Here is a 24,226-nt window from a genome sequence, read left to right on the forward strand (position 1 = left end):
AGGCAGAGAGAAAAACAGGCTCCATGCAGGGAACCTGATGTGGGACTCCATCCCAGGACTCCAGGATCACGCCCTAAGCCAAAGGCAGACGCTCAACCACTGAGCCACCCAGGCATCCCCTTAAAGTATTCCTAAATAAAAATGTATAAAAAACCAGGGGCACCTATCTGACTCAGTTGGTAGGAGCATGAGGCTCTTGATCTTGGGGTTGTGAGTTCAAGTCCCACATTGAGGGTAGAGATTACTTAAAAACAAAATCTTAAAAAAACAAAAACAAAAATAAAAAACCAAAACTTCTTGGTTTTCAGGGGGTTGGGGGAAGGGCGTAAGGGGAACAATTTTGTTCAAGGAGTACAGATTTTCGGTTGAAGAGGATGAAAAAGCTCTGGAGAAGGATGGTAGTGGTGGCTGCATGACAAGTGGATGCAGTTAATGCCTCTGAACTGGTTAAAGTGGTTAAAATGGTAAATTTTGTGATCTGTATCTGTATATTTTACCGCAAAAAAAAAAAAAAAACCCTCTTGATTTTCCCCCAAGAAAACCTCACAACTCCCATCCAATCTGTTGCTAAATACTGTCAACTCTACAGATCATTCTAGAAGCATCACTTCTTCCCACCATTCCCAGCCTAGTCCATGCCACCAAACTCTCCTGTCTGAACCACAGCCTACTAGCCCACTAACTGGTGTCCCGGCATTCCAGTCTTATTCCATGTTAACTGACTGCTCATACAAGCACCACTCCCCCACATGACTCCTTCCCTCAGAACCTTCCAAATGCTTCCCACCACACTGAGGAGAAAGGCCCAGAGCACTCCGTGATTTAGCTACCTGGTACCTCTTGAAGCTCACCTCTGCCCCCTTTTCCTTTTCTCCCCCTGCTTCAATGTTACTGAACTTTTTTTTTTTTTTAAGATTTTATTTATTTATTCATGACAGAGACACACAGAGAGAGAGAGGCAGAGACACAGGCAGAGGAAGAGGCAGGCTTCATGCAGGGAGCCTGACGTGGGACTCGATCCCGGGACTCCAGGATCACGCCCTGGGCCGAAGGCAGGCGCTAAATCGCTGAGCCACCCAGGGATCCCGTTACTGGACTTTTTGATGCTCCTTGAAAATACCACACCTGGAGGGCTCAGCTGCTTAAGCATCTGACTCTTGATTTTGGCTCAGGTCATGATCTCGGGGGCATGAGATCGAGCCCTGAGCCAGGCTCCATGCTCAGCATGGAGTCTGCTTGAGATTCTTCTCTCTCTCTCCCTCTTCTTCTCCCTCTGGCCCTCTTCCCCATCTATGCTCTCTCTCTCTGGCCCTAAAATAAAATCTTTAAAAATAAATACATGGAAGAAAATACCACACTTGTTCCCACCTCAGGGTCTTTGCACAGTCTGTTCTCACTGAATACTCTGCTCCTGGATACGGGCCTGGCCTACTTATTCCCTTCATCCACATCTTTGCAGAAAAGGCAACTACCCAGAGAATCTCTTCTAGACCACCCTGTCATAACCACCTGTTCTTGCTCCATATCTGTTTCCTGACCCTTCTTTTCTTTATGTTTTCAAAATTTTATCTGAGAGAGACAGAGAGAGGGAAAGAGAGCATGAATAGGAGTAGGAGCAGACAGAGAAGCAGACTCCCCGCTGAGCGGAGAGCTCGACACAGGGCTCTATCCCAGGACCCTGGGATCATGACCCAAGCTGAAGGCAAACACTCAACCAACTGAGCCACCCAGGCTCCCCCCTCCTTTTCTTTATAATACTTATTATATTTACTGATATGAACATATCCACATAGAATTTGTTTATTGTCTGTCTCCCTAGATAGAACATGAGATCATATGGGCAGGACCTTATCTGTCTTTTCAAGGCTTGTGGCCCCAAGGCCTAAAGACCCATCTAGATATGCAAGGCACTTCATGAATATCTGTCATATGAAGGAATGTGGTCAATTCTTTGGTAAAATGTTTCTAGTTCTCTCTTCAAATAGATCCTGATATTTTCTTTGAAAATTTATTCCAAGGTGTTTTTAAAAATTTTTTTAATTTTTTATTTTATTTTATTCACAGAGACACACAGTGAGAGAGGCAGAGACACAGGCAGAGGGAGAAGCAGGCTCCATGCAGAGAGCCCGACGCGGAACTCGATCCCGGGTCTCCAGGATCACGTCCTGGGCTGAAGGTGGCGCTAAACCGCTGTGCGCCACTGGGTCTGCCCTCCAAGGTGTTTTTTAAAAACAGTTTTATCTACTCTCAGATAATCTTTGATAATTTCCATATCTCAAGATTCTTAACTTAATCACATCTGTAAAGTTCCCTTTGCCAAATAAGAACATTCACAGGTACCAGGGTGAGGATAGGGACATCTCTAAGGGCCATTATTCAGTTACCCCTGGGACGCTTTCAAGATTTCTCTTTACATTTGGTTTCCTTTTTTTTTTTTTTAAGATTTTATTTATTTATTCATGAGAGACATACAGAGAGAGGTTGAGACACAGGCAGAGGGAGGAGAAGCAGGCTCCATGCAAGGAGCCCAATGCAGGGCTTGATCCCGGGAATCCAGGATCATGCCCTGAGCTGAAGGCAGACACTTAACCACTGAGCCACCCAGGCATCCCTGGTTTTCTTTTTTTTGTTTGTTTGTTTTTGTTTTATTTTTATTATCCCTGGTTTTCTATGGTTTAAATATGATGGGTTTAGGGGCACCTGGGTGGCTCAATTAGTTGGGTGTCTGCTTTTGGCTCAGATGATTCCAAGGTCCTAGGATCGAGCCTCACATGGGTCTCTCCGTTCAGTGAGAAGCCTACTTTTCCCTCTGCCCCTCCGTGACCCCACCGCTGGCTTTGCTCTCTGTCTCAAATAAATGGATAAAATCTTTTGTAAAGATTAAATAAACAAACAAACAAACAAATAAATAAATATGATGGGTGTAGGGCCATGTGTATCTGTGTGCGCATATGTACATACACACACATGTATGTGAGAGGGAGCTATGTGTGTGTGGTATATGGTCAATTAACCCAATAATCTTCTTTAAAGAAAGAGAAAAATGGATCAATTTGTTTATTTTTTCTGGTCAAGGATCCAATCCAGGGTCACAGTTTCTACCTGAGTGAGCTCTTCAGTCTTTTGTGTTTCCATCTGGAATGGTTCTCCAGTCTTTTGTGTCTCCTGCAGTTGACATTTATTCGAAGTTCAGCCCAAGGGGCAGCCTGGGTGGCTCAGTGCGTTGAGCTCAGGTTTTGACTCTTGGTTTTGGCGCAGGTCATGATCTCAGGTTCATGGGATCCAGCCCCACGTCGGCTCTCGGCTCAGCAGGGAGTCTGCTTGTTCCTCTCCCTCTGTCTGCCCCTCCACTCACACTTTCTCTTGTTCTCTCTCAAAAATAATAAATAGAGGGCAGCCTGAGTGGCTCAGTGGTTTAGTGCCGCCTTCAGCCCAGGGCCTGATCCTGGAGACTGGGATCGAGTCCCACATGGCTCCCTGCATGGAGCCTGCTTCTTCCTCTGCCTGTATCTCTGTCTCTGTCTGTCTCTGTCTCTCTCTCTCTGTCTCTCATGAATAAATAAATAAAATCTTTAAAAAAAATAGATAAAATCTTAAAAAAAAAAAAGTCCACCCCAGTTATTTTGTAGAACATCCCTTAATTTGGCTTTGTCTGGTATTTCCCCATTAGATTCAGGTCAGGTGTTTTTGGCAGGAATGTCACAGCAAGGGCGAAGCCCCTTCCCGAGCATCCCATCAGGAGGCACATGATACTGGTCTGTCCCATTACTGCTGATGGCCACTCTGATCACTTGATTAAGGGGGCGTCTCTCACACTTGTCCCTTTTATAAAGGTGTTGATCTTCCCTTCTTTTCTTTTTTTTTTAAGATTTTTATTTATTTATTCATGAGAGACACAGAAAGAGAGGCAGAGATACAGGCAGTGGGAGAAGCAGGCTCCCTGCAGGGAGCCCAATGTGGGACTCAACTCACAGGACCCTGGGATCACCATCGAGCCAAAGGCAGATGCTCAACCACTGAGCCACCCAGATGTCTCTGATTTCCCTTTCTAATCAATAAGTATTCTGTGATCAGATACCTTGAGGTCATGTACATTTCTCACCAAGTTTTCACCCACAAGATCCATTTTACATGGTGGAGCTAAATAGAGGCATATAAATGGACTATTAGCTTACCTCCGCATTTACAGCAAAACCATTCTCAAGGAAACAGAGACATCCTTGTTAAATTTTCCAATCTGGAAAGCTCACATTGATATAATTACATCCATAACGTAAGAAGTGCCTTTTTTTAAAGATTACCTGATGAGCCCGCAACCTCTATGAAGAAGAATATAGTTACACAGACAGGGACAGTGAAGTGTGGCCCAGCTGTTATTTCGACAGTGATCCCACTAGGGGACATTTTTATAGAACTGCAGACCACCTCACCATGGATTCCAGAGCAGACACAAGGAATGTCACCACCATCCTGCTCTCCGAGGACTCCTCGTTTTCCATAGGTAGGGCAGACACTGCCACTTGGGCCATGATCCCTGTCCAAGAGAAGTAATAAGAAAGTGAGCGGTAGAAATCCAGTGTCCTCCAAGCACATGTTTAGAGCTGCAAGGTCCTCACTGATAACCCACTTCCAACCTCCCTTTACAGGTAAAGAAACTAAAGACATAAAGTGGTTTGGGGTGCCTGGGTGGTTCAGCTGGTTAAGTGTCTGCCTTCAGCTCAGGCAGGTCATGACTGTAGGGTCCCGGGGTCAAGTCCCACATCAGGCTCCCTGCTCAGTGGGGAGTCTGCTTCTCCCTCTGCCCCACCCTCTGCTCATGCTCTCTCTCTCACTCACACTCTCTCTCTCAAATAAATAATTAAAAAAAAAAAGATAAAGTCTCTTCCCAAGATCTCTAGTAAGTAATGCTAATTCTCATGAAGCATGTTTTCCATCAAACCTAGACATTGTCTCCTCATAAAATAAATTCTGGTTGTTTGCTGGAAAAGCACAATTAACCACCTCCTGGTTGAGGAGGGGAACACTGATCTGATGATGTTCCATCAGACCCCACACAGGAGTGCCTGACACTAAATTCCAATTCCCAAGTACAAAAGAGAGAAGTGAGAAGTATGCTAAAGGTGAGAAGAGACAATCCCAACTTCCTTTTCCCAGTAGGATTTCTCTGGTATAAAAGCTCACTCTAAATTCCTCCAAAGTCTAAATCAATGTAACATCCCAAAATGTCTTTAGAAAAATTTCTCCAGCACCATAGAAAGGATTTTTAGAAATAGAGAATGCAAAAGAAATGCTGCCAGCTATGTCATGGCCCCAAAGTGGCTGGCTTAATTATATTTGTAAGCAAAAGAAAAATTAACAGATAACCCGGATACTCAGATGAAGCCTAAAGATGGATCTAAGGGAGTGAAGTATGGTGGTTGTATAAGGTTATTCAGAGATATTCACAAAGGGGGTGCCTGGGTGGCTTAGCGGTTGAGCGTCTGCCTTCAAGTCAGGTCGTGATCCCAGGGTCCTGGGATCGAGTCTCACGTCAGGTTCTGGGCAGGGAGCCTGCTTCTCCCTCTGCCTGTGTCTCTGCCTCTCTCTCTGTGTCTCCCATGAGAAAATAAATAAAATCTTAAAAAAAAAAAAAAAGACTCACAAATGTTTCTCTCTCAGTGCTTTGATTCCTTGCCCACCTGAATGCTATGTGGCCATGTGCCTTGCCTTGGGCAGTGACATCAAGGGAGTGACATCACTTTCAGGCAGAGGCTTTGCAACACTCCCCGTTTCTCTGTAAAATCACCACCACTATTCCCTACGGGACAGTTCCATCAACTGTGGTTGAAGAAACCATGGCATAGACACTACAGCCAGCTCAGAATAGTCCTTTAATGAAGCAAGAAATAAATCCTTGCTTCTGTAATCCACCGCCACCAGGCGGTACTTTAAACCACAGCATACCCTAGCCAACGTGCTAGTAGAGCAGCCTGAAAAGAGAGTCTAAAAAAATGCCACTATCTCAATTCTCTGAAAACACTTGAGGATGCCTTAATTAGATTTATACTCTTCCTGAGAAAGACCATAGCCTAGCAGAGTCATTACAATGCAAATTGCTTTGATTAAAAAATTTTATAAGTTGGTCTCCCTATTATGAAATGAATGTGAGAGAATGGGACTTCATAGCAAGCATGACATGGCCACAAACAGATAAATACACATTCTTCAATTTGAACCTTTTTTTCCCCTTTTGTTATTATTATTTAAAGTAGGCTCCATGCTGGGCATGAACCCATGACCCCAAGATCATGACCTGAGGTGAGATCAAGAGTTGGAAGCTCAACTGAATGAACCATGTGGGTGCCCCCAATTTGAAGCTTTTAGATAATTATCTTAAAATAAAAACTTTGACTCTCGTTATCATACCAATATTTGAGAATGAGCAGAAGTCTGTCATTATAAACTACTTATGTGGGGGTAGTTTATAAAATGAAAAGAAAAAAAAAACCTAGGACATGGCCTTTTATGTCCTTAAAATAACCTCCAAGAGGCCTCATGATGAAGCAGACCAAAAAGCAGTCAAAGTGGGGCACACATCCCTGAACTCAGACATTGTTCATGTCTGCAGATTTTTTTCAACAAGAAGAAAAATGGTCAAGATGATCATTCACTGTCTCCTTTTAAGTACAAGGAAGTTAAAAAAAAAAAAAAGTACAGGGAAGTTTTTATTATAAATATTCGTTAGCTGGGTATGTGAATGGCTCAATGGCTCAACTGGTTGAGCATCCAACTCTTGATTTCAGCTCAGGTCATGATCTCAGGGTCCTGGGACTGAGCCCAGGTGGGGCTCCACACTGGGTATGGAGCCTGCTTTTAAGATTCTCTCTCTCCCTCTGCCTTTCACCATACCACCTCGCCCCTGCTCACCCCTCTCAAAAAAAATTCTTTGCAACTGCTGTAAACCAGATCCTTACTGGGATTACATTTCATTTCTTTAAATCCCTGTTCATGTCATTAAAAAAATTTTTTTAAGATTTATTTATTTCAGGGAAAGCATGTGAGGAGGAGGCGTAGAGAGAACAGGGGAGAGAATCCTCAAAGCAGCTTTGCCACAGAGCCCATCATGGGGCTTGATCTCGGGACGTTGAGATCATGACTAGAGCCGAAATCAAGAGCTGGCCATTCAACCGACTGAGCCACCTAGGCACCCCCTAAATTTTTAAAATCAAGGCATAATTTATGGAAGCTCACTTTTTAGTATACAGATCTATACATTTTAATAAACATGAAGTCAAGTAGCCACCACTAAAATCAAAGTATAGAACATTTCCATCACCCCCAAAATTCCTCCATGCCCCTTTGTACTCGATCCATAACCCCATCCCAAACCCTAGCAATAACGATGTTTCTGTCTCTAGTTTTGCTTATTCCAGAATGTCATATAAATGGAATCCTACCCTGTATTGTTGCTCTGTTAGTTGTTTATTCTTTTTACTTCTGAGTATTTCACTGTAGCGATTCAATGGTTATTTATCCTTTAGCCAGGTGAGGAACATCTGAGCTGTCTGCAGTTCTTGACTATTATGAACAAAGCCACTATGACCATTCACATACCTGTTTCCATTTCTCTTGGGTAAATGCCTAAGAGTGAGATTGCTGGGTCATATGAGAAGTATGTATTTTAAACTTTATAATAAAGTACCAAACTGCTATCCAAAGTGACTATACCATTTTGGGTTCCTATCGAAAATACAAGAGAATTCCCAAGTGGTGATATTACTCTGTGGTCTGAATTTGCATTTTCTTAATGACTAATGATGCTGGGAAGCTTTACGTGTGCTTATCTCCCATCCTTATATCTTATCTTTTTTGGTGAAAATGCCTGTTCAAATTTTTGTTCATTTAAAAACCGGCTTATTTTTTCTTATTGAATTTATAGAGTTCTTTCTATGTTCTTGACATAAGTCCCTTATATGTGGTTTGCAAAGTACTTTCCCTTTACCGTCCCATTACCAGGATGACTGATAAAACTTAATGAAGTCTTAGGATTACAATGTATCTGGGCTAACTTTATTTTGATTGTAATACGGCTGCTATGCAGGCTATTTTTGTTGATAGGAAATATACACTGTTAAGTACTTCAGGAATAATAGAACACCAGGTTCATGGGATCCCTGGGTGGCGCAGCGGTTTAGCGCCTGCCTTTGGTCCAGGGCACAATCCTGGAGACCCAGGATCGAATCCCACGTCGGGCTCCCGGTGCATGGAGCCTGCTTCTCCCTCTGCCTGTGTCTCTGCCTCTCTCTCTCTCTCTGTGTGTGTGACTATCATAAATAAATAAAAATTAAAAAAAAAAAAAAACAAAACATCAGGTTCATAATTTCTCTCAAATGGTTCAGAAAAAATAAAGTTCTTTGTACCATACTGGCAACTTTCCTGCAAGTTCAAAATTGTTTCAAATTTTTAACAATTATTTTTAGAAATTGACTATACTATGTATCAATTATTTGTACATTTCTATTTCCAAAAATTGTATGGTCCATCCACTGGGCTATGTAATTCTTTTTTGGGAAAATCAGTCTCTAGAATGCATCATTAAGAATTCAGATTAGGGGTGCCTGGATGGCTCAGTGGTTGAGCGTCTGCCTTTGGCTCGGGTTGTGATCCTGGGGTCCTGGGATAGAGTCCTGCATCAGGCTCCCTGCTCAGCAAGAGGTCTGCTTCTCCCTCTCCCGCTCTCCTGCTCATTTTCCCTCTCTCTCTCTCTCTCTCTAAGAAGTAAATAAAAAATCTTAAAAAAAAAAAAGAATTCAGAATTATGGGATCCAGCCCTATGTTGGACTCCCCGCTCAGTGAGGAATCTGCTTGTCTCCTCTACCTCGGCCCCTCCCCACCATTCATACTCTCTCTCAAATAAATAATCCTAAAAGAAAAGAAAAGAAAACAAAACAAAACAAAAAAATAGATGCCTGGGTGGCTCAGCAGTTGGGCACCTGCCTTCAGCTCAGGTAGTGGATCTGGGATGGAGTACCCCATCAGGTTCCCTGTGAGGGGCCTGCTTCTCCCTCTGCCTGTGTCTCTGCACCTCTCTCTCTCAATCTGTGTGTGTGTGTGTGTGTCTCTCATGAATAAATAAAACCTTTAAAAAAGGGCAGCCCAGGTGGCTCAGTGGTTTAGCGCCGCCTTCAGCCCAGGGCATGATCCTGGAGACCCAGGATCGAGTCCCATGTCGGGCTCCCTGCATGGAGCCTGCTTCTCCCTTTACCTGTGTCTCTGCCTCTCTCTCTCTCTCCTCTCTGTGTATTCTCATGAGTAAATAAATAAATAATCTTTAAAAAAATAAATAAAATCCTTTAAAAAATATTTTATTTTTAATTAATCTCTACACTCAACACAGGGCTCGAATTTACAACCCTGAGATCAAGAGACATCAAGAGATGTATGCTCTACTAGCTAAGCCAGCGAGGCACCCTGAAAAACACACTGGAATCACACGTGGGTGTTCTGAAATGTTTGTATTGAGAAAGCCCAGAGAACTGAGACCATTTAAGGCACTGGTATATTCCAGGCTTCCATCTCCTGCATGTCCCTCACTGGAATGACAGAAAGTGCCTATACATATATAATTTTTTTTCATTCATTCATTCATTTAAAGATTTTATCTATTCACTAGCATGACTGGAGGGGGGCGAGCAGAGGGAAGGGGCAAAGCAGACTCCCCCACTGAGCGTGGAGCCCAATCAGGACTTAACCTGAGGACCCTGAAACCATGACCTAAGCCAAAGTCAGATGCCCAACTTGAGCCACCCAAGCACTCCCTACGATATTTAAATAGTGATTTTTCTCATTTCTTTTTTGCGGTTCAACCATGATTAAACTCTAAGTTAAATGCATGTATGGTACAACATCTCTATTATTGTGTCGTCCTTGCAAAGGGGCCACGCTAATCTTCTCTGTATTGTTCCAATTTTAGTATATGTGCTGCCAAAGGCGGCACCATTGTATCTATTATTTTGCACAATTCCTCACATAGAGAAGCTTTAACAAAGCCTTCCTCTAAAACTCAAAAGTTAAAAAATAAATAAATAAATAAATAAATAAATAAATAAATCTCAAAAGTTGCTTGACTGACATCTGTTAGCACCAGTAGGTACAGGTATCATGTCTGTTAATTATACCAAAGTAATCCCTAAGAGGACTGTGATGTCAAAACTCTGGTTTATAACAGAGAATAAGTAATATGCACAATAAAGCTAGGTGGAACTAAAAAATATATTATTAGTTGGAAAAAAAAATATTATTAGTTGGTATCAACTGTGCTACCAGCAATGACAAAAATGAGTGTTGCATAATTATTGTTTTGTTGCATCCTTTACTTTAACAACAAATGGAGACAGGAGCCTTGTCTTTTCTATTTTATGACTTAGAACACCCTGTGCATTAATGGAACATCAAAAATAATGAAACATGAGGGCACCTGCCTGGCCCAGTTGGTAGAACGTAAAACTCCTGATCTTGGGGTTGTAAGTTTGAGCCCCAAACTTGGGTATAGAGATTACTTAAAACAAAATAATGAAACATGATTAGAAGATGGCTTGAGGTCTCCCACCCTGAGAATATTTTCCTGAGGAAAAAAAAAATCACTGCATTGTAGCAAAGCTAAAAATCTTTAACAGGGAGAGCTTATACCAGAGTAAAATCCCCCAAAGCCTACAGGGTGATTCACTTTTTCTATTAAAATCTAATACATAAGCAACATTCATTTGGATCATAGGATTTACACAACACTTAACTTTTTGCTCTTTTATTACTTTTTTTTTCTTTTTTTAAATTTTTTTATTTATTTATGATAGTCACAGAGAGAGAGAGAGGCAGAGACATAGGCAGAGGGAGAAGCAGGCTCCATGCACCGGGAGCCTGATGTGGGATTCGATCTTGGGTCTCCAGGATCGCGCCCTGGGCCAAAGGCAGGCGCTAAACCGCTGCGCCACCCAGGGATCCCCTTTTATTACTTTTTTTAAAGTTTATTTATTTAAGCAATCTCTACACTCAATGTGGAGCTTGAATTTACAACCCCAAGATCAAGAGTAGCATGCTCTTCTCACTGAACCAGCCAGGCACCCCAACTTTTTGCTCTTTTTAAGATTGGAGATATAAACTAAAAACAAAACAAAACAAAAACCCTTTCAAATCTTAAATAGTTTCCCCAGCAATCTTTGAGGATTATCTGTCTCACCATTTCAGTGTCACATTTTACTAATGATAAGTAAACATTCTGAACGGGAGTCAACAGGCCGTGATGGTATAGTGGTTAGTACTCTGCGTTGTGAACAGGAGTCAACAATCTGCAGCCTGTGTGTCAAATCCAGATTGCCTCATATATTTGTCAATGAAGTTTTATTGGAACACAGCCACACTCGTTTGTTTGTATCTCAGCTGTGGCTGCTTTCCTGTAAAGGCAGGGTTGCATGCATGTGACAGAGACCATATGTCCCCTAGACCAAAAATATTTATTATCCGGCCTTGCACAGAAAAAGGTTGCCCATCCCTGATCTAGTGTTCATTCCCATCACGTCCAACGTTCAGCATTTGCAATGTCATAGGCTCCATTTATCAAACTTCTCACGTGTTGAGATAGGGGCCCAGTTTATTTTTCAAACTGTTCCTAGGTTTTCCTTTCCAAAGGTGCATTTTTCAGGTGTGCGAGGCCTTAATTTTATTTAGTCCCAAGGTGCCACCTTTTCCACAGTCTGGGCCACAGAAATGTATGGAGGAGGGAGTTAAAGGTACAACTTCCAGTCATAAAAATGTAAGTCCTGTAAGTCCTGGAGCACCTGGCTGGCCAGAGTGAAATTCTTAGGCTTGAGTTTGAGCCCCACGTTGGGTGTAGAGATTACTTTAAATTTCTTTTTTTTTTTTAATCTTGGGACACCTGGGTGGCTCAGCATTTGAGCATCTGCCTTCAGCTCAGGGGATGATCCCAGATCCGGGGATCCAGTGTCGCAATAGGCTCCCTATGGGGAGCCTGTTTCTCCCTCTGTCTATGTCTCTGCCTGTCTCTGTGTGTCTCTCGTGAATAAATAAATAAAATCTTTAAAAAAATAAAAACGTTTAAAATCTTAAAAATCAATCAATAAATAAGTCAGTCCTAGGGATATAATGTACCGCATGGCAGTTATAGTTAACAATACCACACTGTATGTTTAAAAGTTGCGAAGAGAGGGACATCTGGGTGGCTCAGTTGGTTAAGTGCCTGCCTTTGGCTCAAGTTATGATCCCAGAGTGCTGAGATCAAGTCCTGTGCAGGGCTCCCGGCTCAGTGGGGAGTCTGCTTCTCCTTCTCCCTCTGCTCCTCCCCCCACTGATGGGCTCACACTCTCAAATCAATCAATCAATCAATCTTTTTTTTAAGATTTTATTTATTCATGAGAGACACGGATAGAGAGAGAGAGAGGCAGAGACAGAGGCAGAGGGAGAAGCAGGCTCCACACAGGGAGCCCGATGTGGGACTCGATCCTGGGACCCCAGGATCACGCCCTGAGCTGAAGGCAGGTGCCAAACCGCTGAGCCACCCAGGGATCCCCTCAATCAATGAATCTTAAAAAGTTCTCATCAGGGACTCCTGGGTGGCTCAGCAGTTGAGCATCTATCTGCCTTAGGCTCTGGGCGTGATCCCGGAGTACCAGGATCGAGTCCCACATCCGGCTCCCTACATGGAGCCTGCTTCTCCCTCTACCCGTGTCTCTGTCTCTCTCATGAATAAATAAATAAATTGTTTTTTAAAAATAAAAGTTCCCATCACAAAACAACAAAAATTTGTAACTACACAAGGTGATGTTGACTAAACTAGTGGTGTGATCATTTTGCAATATATACATATATTAAAATCACTATGTTGTATACCTAAAACTAATGAAATGTTATATGTCAATTATATTTCAATAAAACCAGAAAAAATTTAAATTAAAAATGTTGTTTTTTATTTTTTTAATTTTTATTTATTTATGATAGTCACAAAGAGAGAGAGAGGCAGAGACATAGGCAGGGAGAAGCAGGCTCCAGGCACCGGGAGCCTGACGTGGGATTTGATCCCGGGTCTCCAGGATCGCGCTCTGGGCCAAAGGCAGGCGCCAAACCGCTGCGCCACCCAGGGATCCCTAAAAAAGTTTTTAAAGATTTATCCTTTTAAAGATTTTTATATATTAGAGGGAGGGAAAGCACGAGCATGCATGAGTGGAGGGGAGAAGCAGTGGGGGACAGAGAAGTAGACACCCTGCTGAGCAGAGAGCCTGATGACATGGTGAGAGATCCCAGAACCTTGAGATCACAACCTGAGCTGAAGGCAGATGCCTAACTCACTGAGCTACCCAGGCACCCAAAGATTTATTTATTTTAGAGAAAGAGAACGGCGAGTGGGCAGGCTGGGGGGAAGAGCTGATGGAGAGGGAGGGAGAGAGAATCCTCAAGCAGACTCCCCTCACCCCCCAATCTAAAGCCTGATACAGGGCTGGATCCCAGGGCCCAGAGATCATGACCTGAGTGGAAATTAAGAATTGGCTGCTTGGGCAGCCCTGGTGGTCCAGCGGATTTTTAAAAATTAAAAAAAGAAAAGAAAGAAAAGAAAAAAGAAAAGAAAGAAAAGAAAAGAAAAGAAAAGAAAAAGGGAAAGGGAAAGGGAAAGGGAAGGAAAGGAAAGGAAAGGAAAATTGGCTGCTTAACAGACTGAGCCACCCAGGCATCCCCAAACCAGAAAAAAGTGTAAAAGAACAACAGCAAATGTCAAGACAACAAGCTATCTATCCCATAATTATCAAGGAGTATGGAAGAGAACTAGAAATAATTCGTATTTTCAAGGTCATAGATTTTTAAATTAAATTTAAATGATTAACAGATCGTCTAGAACTTTAGCTTAGTCAAAATAAACCCATAAAAATTTAAAACTATGTCTTGAGCACCTATTTGAGAACATATTCTGTTCCCAGGAAAGGCACCGGGGAACAAAGGTGAGTAAAAGCCACCACCGCTCCCAAGTGAGACAGCCCTGCACAGACACGGCAGGTCACAAAGGCAAAACGAGGGCCAGAAAACCCTGAAACGGTCCAGGGCACGAGGAAACAGACTCGGCAGCTGCAGCGCCTAAGACCACGTGAGCATCCGTTCCAAGCTGGGCAGCCTGGGATCAGGGAAGGGAACGTCCAGGAGAAGACCCAGGGCTGGGGCAGCTGACTTCAGGGGCTGAGCCCGTCCCATCGCCCCGGCAGGTGACCCCTGCTGCGACCTGGCACCAGCTCTGTGGGGCTTGGTTTGGTTTGGTTTTTTAAGATTGTATTAACTCATTCATGAGAGACACAGAGAGAGAGAGGCAGAGACCCAGGCAGGGGGCGGAGCAGGCTCCCTGCGGGGAGCCCGACGTGGGGCTCGATCCCGCGACTGCAGGATCAGGCCCCGGGCCCAAGGCAGCCGCTCAGCCACTGAGCCACCCAGGCGCCCAAACAAATAAAACATTCAAAACTAAAATGAAACGGCGAGGCTCGGGTCTGACGCGCGGAGAGCGCCGTTCCTCCGAAGCGGTGGGGGGCCTGGCGGGGGCCGCAGCCTCCCAGCGGCCGCCGCGGCCCGCCCCGCCCCGCCCCGCCCCGCCCCGCCCCCGCAGGAGCGCCGCACGTCCGCCGCAGGAGCGTGACCTCGCGCGCGCGCGCCCAGGGAGCCGGAGCCCGCGGAGCCCGCCCCCGCCCCCGCCGCCCAGCCAATCAGAGCCGGCCAGGCTGCGCGTCCGGGCGCGCGACCGCTGTCCCCGCGGCGGGGCCTCCCCGCCCCACCCCCACTGCGGGCCCGGCCCGCGGGGACGGCGATGGGGGCCGCCGCGCGGCGTCCGGGGCGCCTCCCGTGGTGCGCGTGGACGCCGCCTCCCCAGCCCGGCCTCCCCTTGGCCAGCGCCGCGGGCGGAGACGGTCCCGGGAGAGGCGCCCGCTGCTCATGGCGGCCGCGGCGGGGGCGGGGGCGGGGTACGCACCTGAGGTCCCCGCGGGCGGACGGCGCCGGGCGGACGCGGGGTCCGAGGGCTGGGCCGCCGGCGAGCGGCGGGGCGCGAGGGCGGCGGCCGGGGCGGCGGCGGCGGGGGCGCGGCGTGGGCGCGGCGGCGGGGCCCGCTCCGCGCTATCCCTCCTTTTTCTCTTTCTTTCTTACCCCCCCCACTTTTTTTTTTTTTTTTTTTTTTGGCTTCCTGGAAGGCGGCCTCCACTCGTGTGTCCGCAGCGCCCCCAGTGGGAGTTGCCGTTTCCGGTGCTGTCGGAGCTGGAGGAGTCGGAGCGCCGGGCCGGGGTCGGCGGGGCGGGGGGGAGGGGGGGAGGGGCGGGGGGACGGGAGGCCGGGCCGGGCCGGCGCGCCCCTGCCTCCGCCTCCGCCCCCGAGTGGCCGGCACGTGCCTCCGCGCACCCCCCGCCGGCCCGGGCGCCCACCCCCTGCCCTGCGGCTGCTCCGTGCGAGGTTGTGCGCGCCTCCCTGCAACTCGTGGCTGGGAAGCTGTGAGGTCGCAGCTCCAGGGACCGGGGATCGTGCTTCAAAGCCGTCTAGTTATTTGTTGGAAACTGCACAGGTGACCTTTTGGCAGGGTCGGTGACCTGGCCAGTCGACGATGAGCTGTCTGTCCGTCGGATGGCGTGGCACTCCAGCACACAGGCCACTGGTAAAATACCGTTAGTTCCTCTAAACACTTTGATGTCTATCCCCAAGGGAGAACGGGAAAGAAACCGTTTACCTATTGCTCACGTTTTTATCTAGCACGCCCTATTTATCTGAAATTTTTATGAAATATTAGACACACTTGAAGGCACCGTTTTCTTTCCTCCCTACAAGTAATTACTATCTTAAAATTTACACCTTCTGGGCAGCCCCGGTGGCTCAATGGTTTAGCGCCGCCTTCGGCCCAGGGCGTGACCCTGGAGACCCGGGATCAAGTCCCACATCGGGCTCCCTGCGTGGAGCCTGCTTCTCCCTCTGCCTGTGTCTCTCTCTCTCTCTGAATAAATAAAAAATCTTTTAAAAAATTTATATCTTCTGGGATCCCTGGGTGGCGCAGCGGTTTGGCGCCTGCCTTTGGCCCAGGGCGCGATCCTGGAGACCCGGGACCGAATCCCACGTCGGGCTCCCAGTGCATGGAGCCTTCTTCTCCCTCTGCCTGTGTCTCTGCCTCTCTCTCTCTCTCTCTCTCTGTGACTATCATAAATTTTAAAAAATTAAAAAAAATTTATATCTTCTAATACACATTTTTTTAAAGATTTTATTTATTTATTCATGAGAGGCACACAGAGAGAGACGGGGGCAGAGACACACAGGCAGAGGGAGAAGCAGGCTCCATCCTGGGATCAGGACCTGAGCTGAAGGCAGATGGTCAACCACTGAGCCACCCAGGCATCCCTAATACACATTTTCTTTTGCAAGAAAAGTGCCTCAAATTTGCTGAAACTTTTTTCTCTAAGTGGCTATCAAAGATATGCTTCTTAGCAGATGCTGTTAAAAAAAAAAAAAAAATCTGTCCTTTCAAGGTATAGCTAACAATTCAATTACTTGAGAAAGTAGCACCAAGAAACAGACTTACCTATGGAGAGCACCCTGATGGTCACCAGAGGGGAAGTGGGTGGGGGGTGGGTGAAATACGCGGAGGGATTAAAGAGTGCATTTACCATGGTAAGCACTGAGGAGTGTGTAGAATTACCGAATCAAAAAAAAAAAAAAAAAAAAAGAATTACCGAATCACTACATTATACACTTGAAACTAATGTAACACTGTAGGTTGACAATGCTAGAATGAAAAAAATACTTAATAAAAGTACCTGCTTTTTTGACATTATTCTTAAAAGAGATGTTTGAAAATATTCAAACATATTATAGTTGATTCTTCTTACTCCAAAGAGTTATGTTCTATAGAGTTTTAGCAAACAATGTGCAAGCCTGAACCACTACTCCTAGGGCTAATGCAAAGGTTTCTGCCAGCCTCTGGTCATGCTGTTTTTGTGAACCCAGCAGCAAAATCAACAAGCACAAAATGTGAAAAAATGTAGCATTAAAAGGATCACAGAGGGTCGCCTGGGTGGCTCAGTGGTTGAGCACCTGCCTTTGGCCCAGGTCATGATCCTGAGGTCCCAGGATCGAGTCCCACGTCAGGCTCCCTGCATGGAGCCTGCTTCTCCCTCTGCCTGTGTCTCTGCCTCTCTTTGTGTGTGTCTCTCGTGAGTAAATAAGTGAAATCTTTAATTTAAAAAAGTAAGTAAATAAAATTTTTTAAAAAATAAAAAGATCAGGGAAAGGACACTTTTACAAGTGTGAGGGCTGAAACAGGGACAAGACTGTCCCACAACTGGGAAGTGTGCATCAGGCAGTGTAAGTTTTTTGCCACTCTATGCATGTCCAAAAATGACCTGGGAAATAGCACTGTACTGGTTTTGGGTTTACCTATCAGTTTTAGTGGGTAGGTGAATTCACAAACATGAAATTGATGAATAATGAGGATTGGCTCTATTTTGTTTTAAAAAAACGATGAGCGCATAAAACTTGTACTTGACAACCTGGAAACCATTATTCTAATCTGCTGTAAAAACTTCCATGTGAAATGTTTCAGTGTTTTGAGGCATTTGTTCAAAATGTCAAAATACACATGTGATTGGTTGGGAAAGAACAGCTGACATCAAGAAGAGTTGTGCACACACAGCATCTCTGATTATTCTTTAATTCTCTCACGAGCCCACTCCAGTTAACCCCCACTACTCCACTAAAATTGTTCTCTCCAAGGTCCCAAGTGACCTCTATGTTGCCAGTCATTTTTCAGTTTGTGAATTGCTTGATCTGTCAGCACTTGAGATAACCATTCACTGTGTCGTCTTGCGACGCTTCTACTGCCCTGGCTACTTTTCCATCCGCTGCTCCTTAGTCTGCTGGAGATCCTTCTTTTCCCCCAACCCTTTGAGTAGTGCTGTAACTTGGGGCTGTCTCGGATCTCTTTGCTCACTCCTTCAATGACCTTGTCCAGTCAAGTGTACTTAAACGCCTTTGATATGCTTATGACTCTCAAGTATGTATCTCCAGCCCAGCCCACTAACCTCCACTCGACTCTGTATAACCAACTGCCTACTTGGACATCTTCATGTAGATGGAGGAAGCAGCATCTCAAGCAGGACACATCCTACCCTCTCAGATTCTCCTGTAGTTCTTTCCCATCTCAATTAACGCCAAGGGTGGAGACTGACGTGGGGGTTGATCTCATGACCCTGAGATCATGACCTGAGCTGAAATCAAGAGTCAGATGCTCAACTGACTGAGCCACCCAGGGGTCCCTCTTCAGACTATTCTTTTATATATATATATGTATATAATTTATTTATTTACTCATGAGAGACACAGATAAAGAGGCAGAGACACAGGCAGAAGGAGAAGCAGGCTCCATGCAGGGAACCCGACGTGGGACTCTATCCCGAGACTCCAGGATCACGTGCTGGGTCAAAGGCAGATGCTCAACTGTTGAGCCACCTACGCATTCCTCTTCAGACTATTCTTAATAAAGCAACTGGGAAAATTCTGTAATTCACCTTACTCCTCTGCTCAAAACTGCCCTATAACTTTCCACCTCAGAAGAAAAGTAAAGGTCCCTAGTTAGGCTTCTGGCCAAGATGAAGTTACAAGGATTGGATTCACTCTCTTACCTGAAACAAATATGCTAATGGAGGGGTGACTGCCTGGCTCAGTGGGAAGAGCCTAAGACTTTTGATTTTGGGATTGTGAGTCTGAGCCCCTTGTTGGGTGTAGAGATTACTTAAAAAAATAAAGTACTAAAAAAAAACAAAAAAAAAAAATAAAGTACTGGGTCTCCTGGGTGGCTCAGTTGGTTAAGCATCTGCTTTCAACTCGGGTCACAATCCCTGAGTTCTGGGATTGAGCCCCACATTCAGCTCCCTGCTCAGCGGGAGTCTGTCTCTCCCCCTCTCTGCCCCTTCCCATCGCTCATTCTCTCCTTTCTCAAATAAATAAAATCTTTTTTAAAAAATATTTTATTTATTTATTCATAAGAGACACACAGAGAGAGGCAGAGATACAAGGAGAGGGAGAAGCAGGCTTCCTGTGGGGAGCCCGATGTGGGACTCGATCCCAAGACCCGGGGATCACGACCTGCACCAAAGGCAGATGCTCAACCGCTGAGCCCCCAGCCATCCCAAATAAATAAAATCTTAAAAAAAAATAATAAAGTACTTACTTATAGGAAGGGGCTTACTTCTGTCATTATACTACTTTTCTATATGCCTTACAGTTTTTTTGTCCCTCATTTCCTGCATTACAGTCTTCTTTTGTGTTTTGTTGTTTTGTATAGTGAAATGTTTAAATTCCTTTCTCATTTCCTTTTGTGTATATTCTATAGCTATCTTTGTGGTTGCCATGAGGATTGCATTTAACATCCTGAAGTTAGGGATGCCTGGTTGGCTCAGGAGTTGAGCGTCTGCCTTTGGCTCAAGGCAGGAACCTGGAGTCCTGGAATCGAATCCCACATCGAGCTCCCTGCATGGAGCCTGCTTCTCCCTCTGCCTGTGTCTCTGCCTCAATCTCTCTATCTCTCATGAATAAATAAATAAAATCTTTAAAAAAATCCTGAAGTTATAACACTCTAACAAAATAAAATTAAAATGAGGGGTGCGGGGGTGGCTCAGTTGATCATGAGTCTGACTCTTGATTTAGCTCAGGTCATGATCTCAGGGTTGTGAGATCAAGCCTGGTGTCAGCCCTGTGCTGGGTGTGGACCTACTTAAGATTCTCTCTCTCCCTCTCCCTCTCCCTCTGCCCACCACCCTCCCTCCCCCACTTGCTTGTTCTCTTTCTCTAAAAAATAAAATAAAAATGAATGAATTATGGGTGCATGTAATCTCCAAATTCTTCATGCTTAGTCAAAGAAGCCAAGCATAAAAGAATTCATTTTATGACTATACATATACATAAATTTTTAAAAGATTTATCTATTCATTCATGAGAGATACAGAGACATAGACAGAGGGAGGAGCAGGCTCCTCACAGGGAGCCCGATGCGGGACTTGATCCTGAATCCTGGGATCACGTCCTGAGCCGAAGGCAGACACTCAACCACTTAGCCACCTGGGCGTCCCGTTATATACATTTTTTGAAAGTGCAAACTATGTTTAACCTTTGAAATGCATGGGTCCACTTATATGTGGGATTTTTTTTCAATAAACACAGTATAGTACAGTAAATGTATTTTCCTAATGATTTTGTTGACAGTTTTTTCCCTAGCTTACTTTACTGTAAGACTACAGTACATAGTACATACAATGTACTTTATATGTCTTAATTGTTTAAGACATATAATTGTTTATGTTACCAGGAGGTTTCCAGTCAAGAGTAGGCTATTAGTAGGTAAGTTTTGGGGGGAATCAGAAGTTATACTCAGATTTTAGACTGAATGGGGTGGGACACCCCTCACCCCTCCATTGTTCAAAGATGAACTGTATCTCATACTGTCAGGAAACATAGCAATTTCCTAGTACCTGCAATGGAAAAAGAGATTGCCTACCAAGGTTAAGAAGATGCTGTTAGGGGGATGGAATTCTGTCATATCTCCATTGTGGTGGTTACTCAGGTGAATAGAACTATCAAACTTCATCAAATTGTACATTTTATTTTTTTAATTTTTAAAAAAGATTTTTATTTATTCATTCATAGAGACACACACACACAGAGAGAAGCAGAGACACAGGCAGAGGGAGAAGCAGGCTCCATGCAGAGAGCCCCACATGGGACTCGATCCCGGGTCTCCAGGATCACACCCCAGGCTGCAGGTGGCGATAAACTGCTGCACCAATGGGGCTGCCCAAATTGTACATTTTAAATTAATGCAGCTTATTATACATAAATTATACCCCCATATCGATTGAAAAGTCAGCCCTCCACATTTCTGTATCCCAAATTTTTAAAAAAGATTTTTATTTAATTATTTCAGAGTAAGCAAGCGAGAGAGAGAGAGAGAGAGAGAGAGAGAGAACGAGCAGGGGGGTGGAGGGGCAGAGGGAGGGGGAGAAGCAGACTCCCCACAGAACAGGGAGCCTGACATGGGCCTCCATCCAGGGGCTCCAGGATCATGGCCCCAGCCGAAAGCAGACGATTAACTGACTGAGCCACCCAGGTGGCTGTATCATGATACAGGGGCACCTGTTTCAGGTTAAAAACATTAAAAACGTTTGAAACGTTAAAATTAGTTTAAGTTAAGCATATGCAGTTACATTGTTCTTGCTAAAATCATCTTACTACTGGTATTTTCCTACCATTACTATTTTTAATAAGATCCAACGGTTTAAAAAACTAAATAGAACATTCATTTAAAAATTGTTTACTTGGGATGCCTGGGTGGCTCAGCGGTTGAGTATCTGCCTTTGGTTCAGGTTGTGATCCCAGGGTCCTGGGATCGAGTCTCACATCGGGCTTCTTGCATGGAGCCTGCTTCTCTCTCTGCCTGTGTCTCTGCCTCTCTCTCTGTGTCTCTCATGAATAAATAAAATAAAATCTTAAAAAAAATAACTTGGAGGGCAGCCCGAGTGGCTCAGCAGTTTAGCGCCACCTTCAGCCCAGGGCATGCTCCTTCCTGGAGACCCGGATCGAGTCCCGCATCCGGCTCCCTGCATGGAGCCTGCTTCTAACTCTGCCTGTGTCTCTCTCTGCCTCTCTCTCTGTCTCTCATGAATAAATAAACAAAATGTTTAATTAAAAAAAAAATAGGGACGCTTGGGTGACTCAGTGATTGAGCATCTGCCTTTGGCTCAAGGCGTGATCCTGGAGACCTGGGATCGAGTCCCACATCGGGTTCCCTGCATGGAGCCTGCTTCTCCCTCTGCCTGTGTCTCTGCCTCTCCGTCTCTGTGTCTGTCATGAATAAATAAATAAAATATATTTTTAAAAATAAAATAATAATAGTAAAAAAATAACTTGGAGATTATTGCCCTAAAAATTTGGAAGATCCTGTTTTCAGGAAACTGACAGATGATTTATGTACACTCAGAAGGCTGAATTCATTCAGGCAGATGAATACAACCAATGATAATATTAGAGTATACCACATTTATGTGATACGGGAAGACTTAAGATTGTAAAATGTCATTTATTAATTTATCTCAACTAGGTCATCAATTTAATGCAGTTTCAATAAAACTCCCAGTGGGAATCTTTAATGCAACTGACAAGATTATCTTAAAATTTATGGAAGTAAATGTTATGAGTAGAAAAGGCAATTTTGTAAAAGAACAAAGACTTGATTGAATAAAAATCAGAGCATAGTATAAAGCTGTAGCAGTTGAACCCTTGTATCTTCATTCAAGAATATATCAGAAGGAACAGACTCCAGAAATTGACCCATGTATATAGAAAGGCATCATGTTTTTTTATTTTATTTATTTTTATTTATTTATGATAGGCACACAGTGAGAGAGAGAGAGGCAGAGACACAGGCAGAGGGAGAAGCAGGCTCCATGCACTGGGAGCCCGACGTCCCGGGTCTCCAGGATCGCGCCCTGGGCCAAAGGCAGGCGCCAAACTGCTGCGCCACCCAGGGATCCCGAAAGGCATCATGTTATAAATGACATTTTAAAACCTTCAAAGTCTGTTACAGCCCGTTAATTATTTGGGGACAATCATAGATCTGATAAAATGTTAATAAATGCATAATCATACCACTCATAAAAGTCAACTTCATATCTAAATATAAAAAATTAAAGGGCAGCATTAGACTTAGTGTTTTACAAACATCATAGGACACCTTTATATCTTGTATTATAGAGTCTTACTAAGCAAGAAAGGAAAAGAAAAGCTCTACTGGATAAGATTAATGCCAATTAGGGCACCTGGGTAGCTCAGTTGGTTAAGCACTGGAGTCTTGATTTCAGCTCAGGTCATGATCTCAGGGTCCTGAGATGGCCTCCATGCTGGGGATGGAGCCTGCTTGGGAGTCTGTCTCCCTCTCTGTCTCTCTCTTTCTGCCCCTCCTTCCCCCACTCTCCCTCTCTAAAATAAATAAATAAATAAATAAATAAATAAATAAATAAAGTTCTAATTGAACATTTTTGGGTCTCCTGGTTGGCTCAGTCGGTAGACTATGTGACTCTTGATCTCCGCGGCATGTGTTGAAGCCCCACATCAGGTGTGGGACCTACTTACAAAAAAATAAAATGAGCATTTTCTATGATCCAGCAGTTCCGTTTATCGGTATCTACCCAAGAGATACCCTCACACAGGTACAAAAGGAAATGTGTAGAAGAATGCTCCAGCAGCCCGGGGAGGCTCAGCGGTTTAGCACCGCCTTCAGCCCAGGGCCTGATCCTGGAGACCCCAGGGTCGAGGCCCATGTTGGGCTCCCTGCATGGAGCCTATTCCTCCTTCTGCCTGTGTCTCTGCCTCTCTCTCTCTCTCTCTCTGTGTCTCTCATGAAAAAATAAATAAAATCTTTAAGAAAAAAAAAAAAAGAATGCTCATTGCAGGGAGATCCCTGGGTGGCTCAGTGGTTAAGTGTCTGCCTTCCATTCAGGTCGTGATCTCGAAGTCCCTGGATCCAGTCCCCGGATCAAGTCCCGCATCAGGCTCCCTTTGAGGAGCCTGCTTCTCCCTCTGCCTGTGTCTCTCTTCTCTCGGTGTCTCTCATGAATAAATAAATAAAATCTTAAAAAAAAAAAACCTCATTGTAATATTGTAATAGCAAAAAAATGGAAACAACCCGAAGTCCATCAGAAGAATGGTTAAATAAGACTTGTTTATACTAATACGCAAGAGTGAAAAAGAATGGGCCAAGCACCAACAAATTGCTATGAAAATATCTCCAAGACAGCTTTGAGTGAAAAGAGGAGGTTGTAGGATGAGGTACATGTTATACTATTTTCTTTAAAAACACACCAACAAAATCTGAGAATATTTTTTCTTTTTTTAAAGATTTATTTATTCATGAGAGACACACAGAGAGAGAGACAGAGAGAGGTAGAGACACAGGCAGAGGGAGAAGCAGGCTCCATGCAGGGAGCCCAACGCGGGACTCGATCCCGAGTCTCCAGGATCAGGCTCTGGGCGGAATGCAGTGCTAAACTGCTGAGCCACCTGGGCTACCCTGAAAATATTTTTTTCTATGGCAATGGATATATGTGTGGTTGTGGTTAAAGGAGCTTTTGCCTTTACCCATATAGAACCCTTAGGTAATTGTTATTTTTTTTAAAGAGGCTCT

At 44.5% G+C, this 24,226-nt stretch overlaps 1 protein-coding gene and 1 non-coding gene across 11 annotated transcripts in view; both read right to left on the reverse strand.

The window, feature by feature from the left end:
- The window catches only part of LOC144319736 (general transcription factor II-I repeat domain-containing protein 2), a 65,442-nt gene that overhangs the window by 39,889 nt on the left and 1,327 nt on the right, over positions 1-24,226 (reverse strand). For 7 of the 10 annotated variants that reach the window (XR_013385459.1, XM_077908288.1, XM_077908286.1 and 4 more), the window contains exons 1-2: positions 14,993-15,078; positions 4,431-4,534 (exon numbers count right to left, since the gene is read on the reverse strand). Coding sequence is in view for 8 of the 10 variants with exons in the window: in XM_077908288.1 (XP_077764414.1) it covers positions 4,431-4,529 (99 nt within the window). In the remaining 2 variants the exon portion in view is untranslated. Of the gene's footprint in view, positions 1-3,102; positions 3,151-4,430; positions 4,535-14,992; positions 15,079-24,226 lie in introns of those variants that run through there. The other 3 variants (XM_077908282.1, XM_077908287.1, XM_077908285.1) reach the window with 3 other exon arrangements.
- LOC144319807 (U6 spliceosomal RNA) lies at positions 9,870-9,976 on the reverse strand. Its single transcript, XR_013385519.1, has one exon. It is a non-coding gene; the product is annotated as a U6 spliceosomal RNA (small nuclear RNA).

Source organism: Canis aureus, chromosome 8 (genome assembly GCF_053574225.1).
Source record: "Canis aureus isolate CA01 chromosome 8, VMU_Caureus_v.1.0, whole genome shotgun sequence".
Classification (NCBI taxonomy): Eukaryota; Metazoa; Chordata; class Mammalia; order Carnivora; family Canidae; genus Canis; species Canis aureus.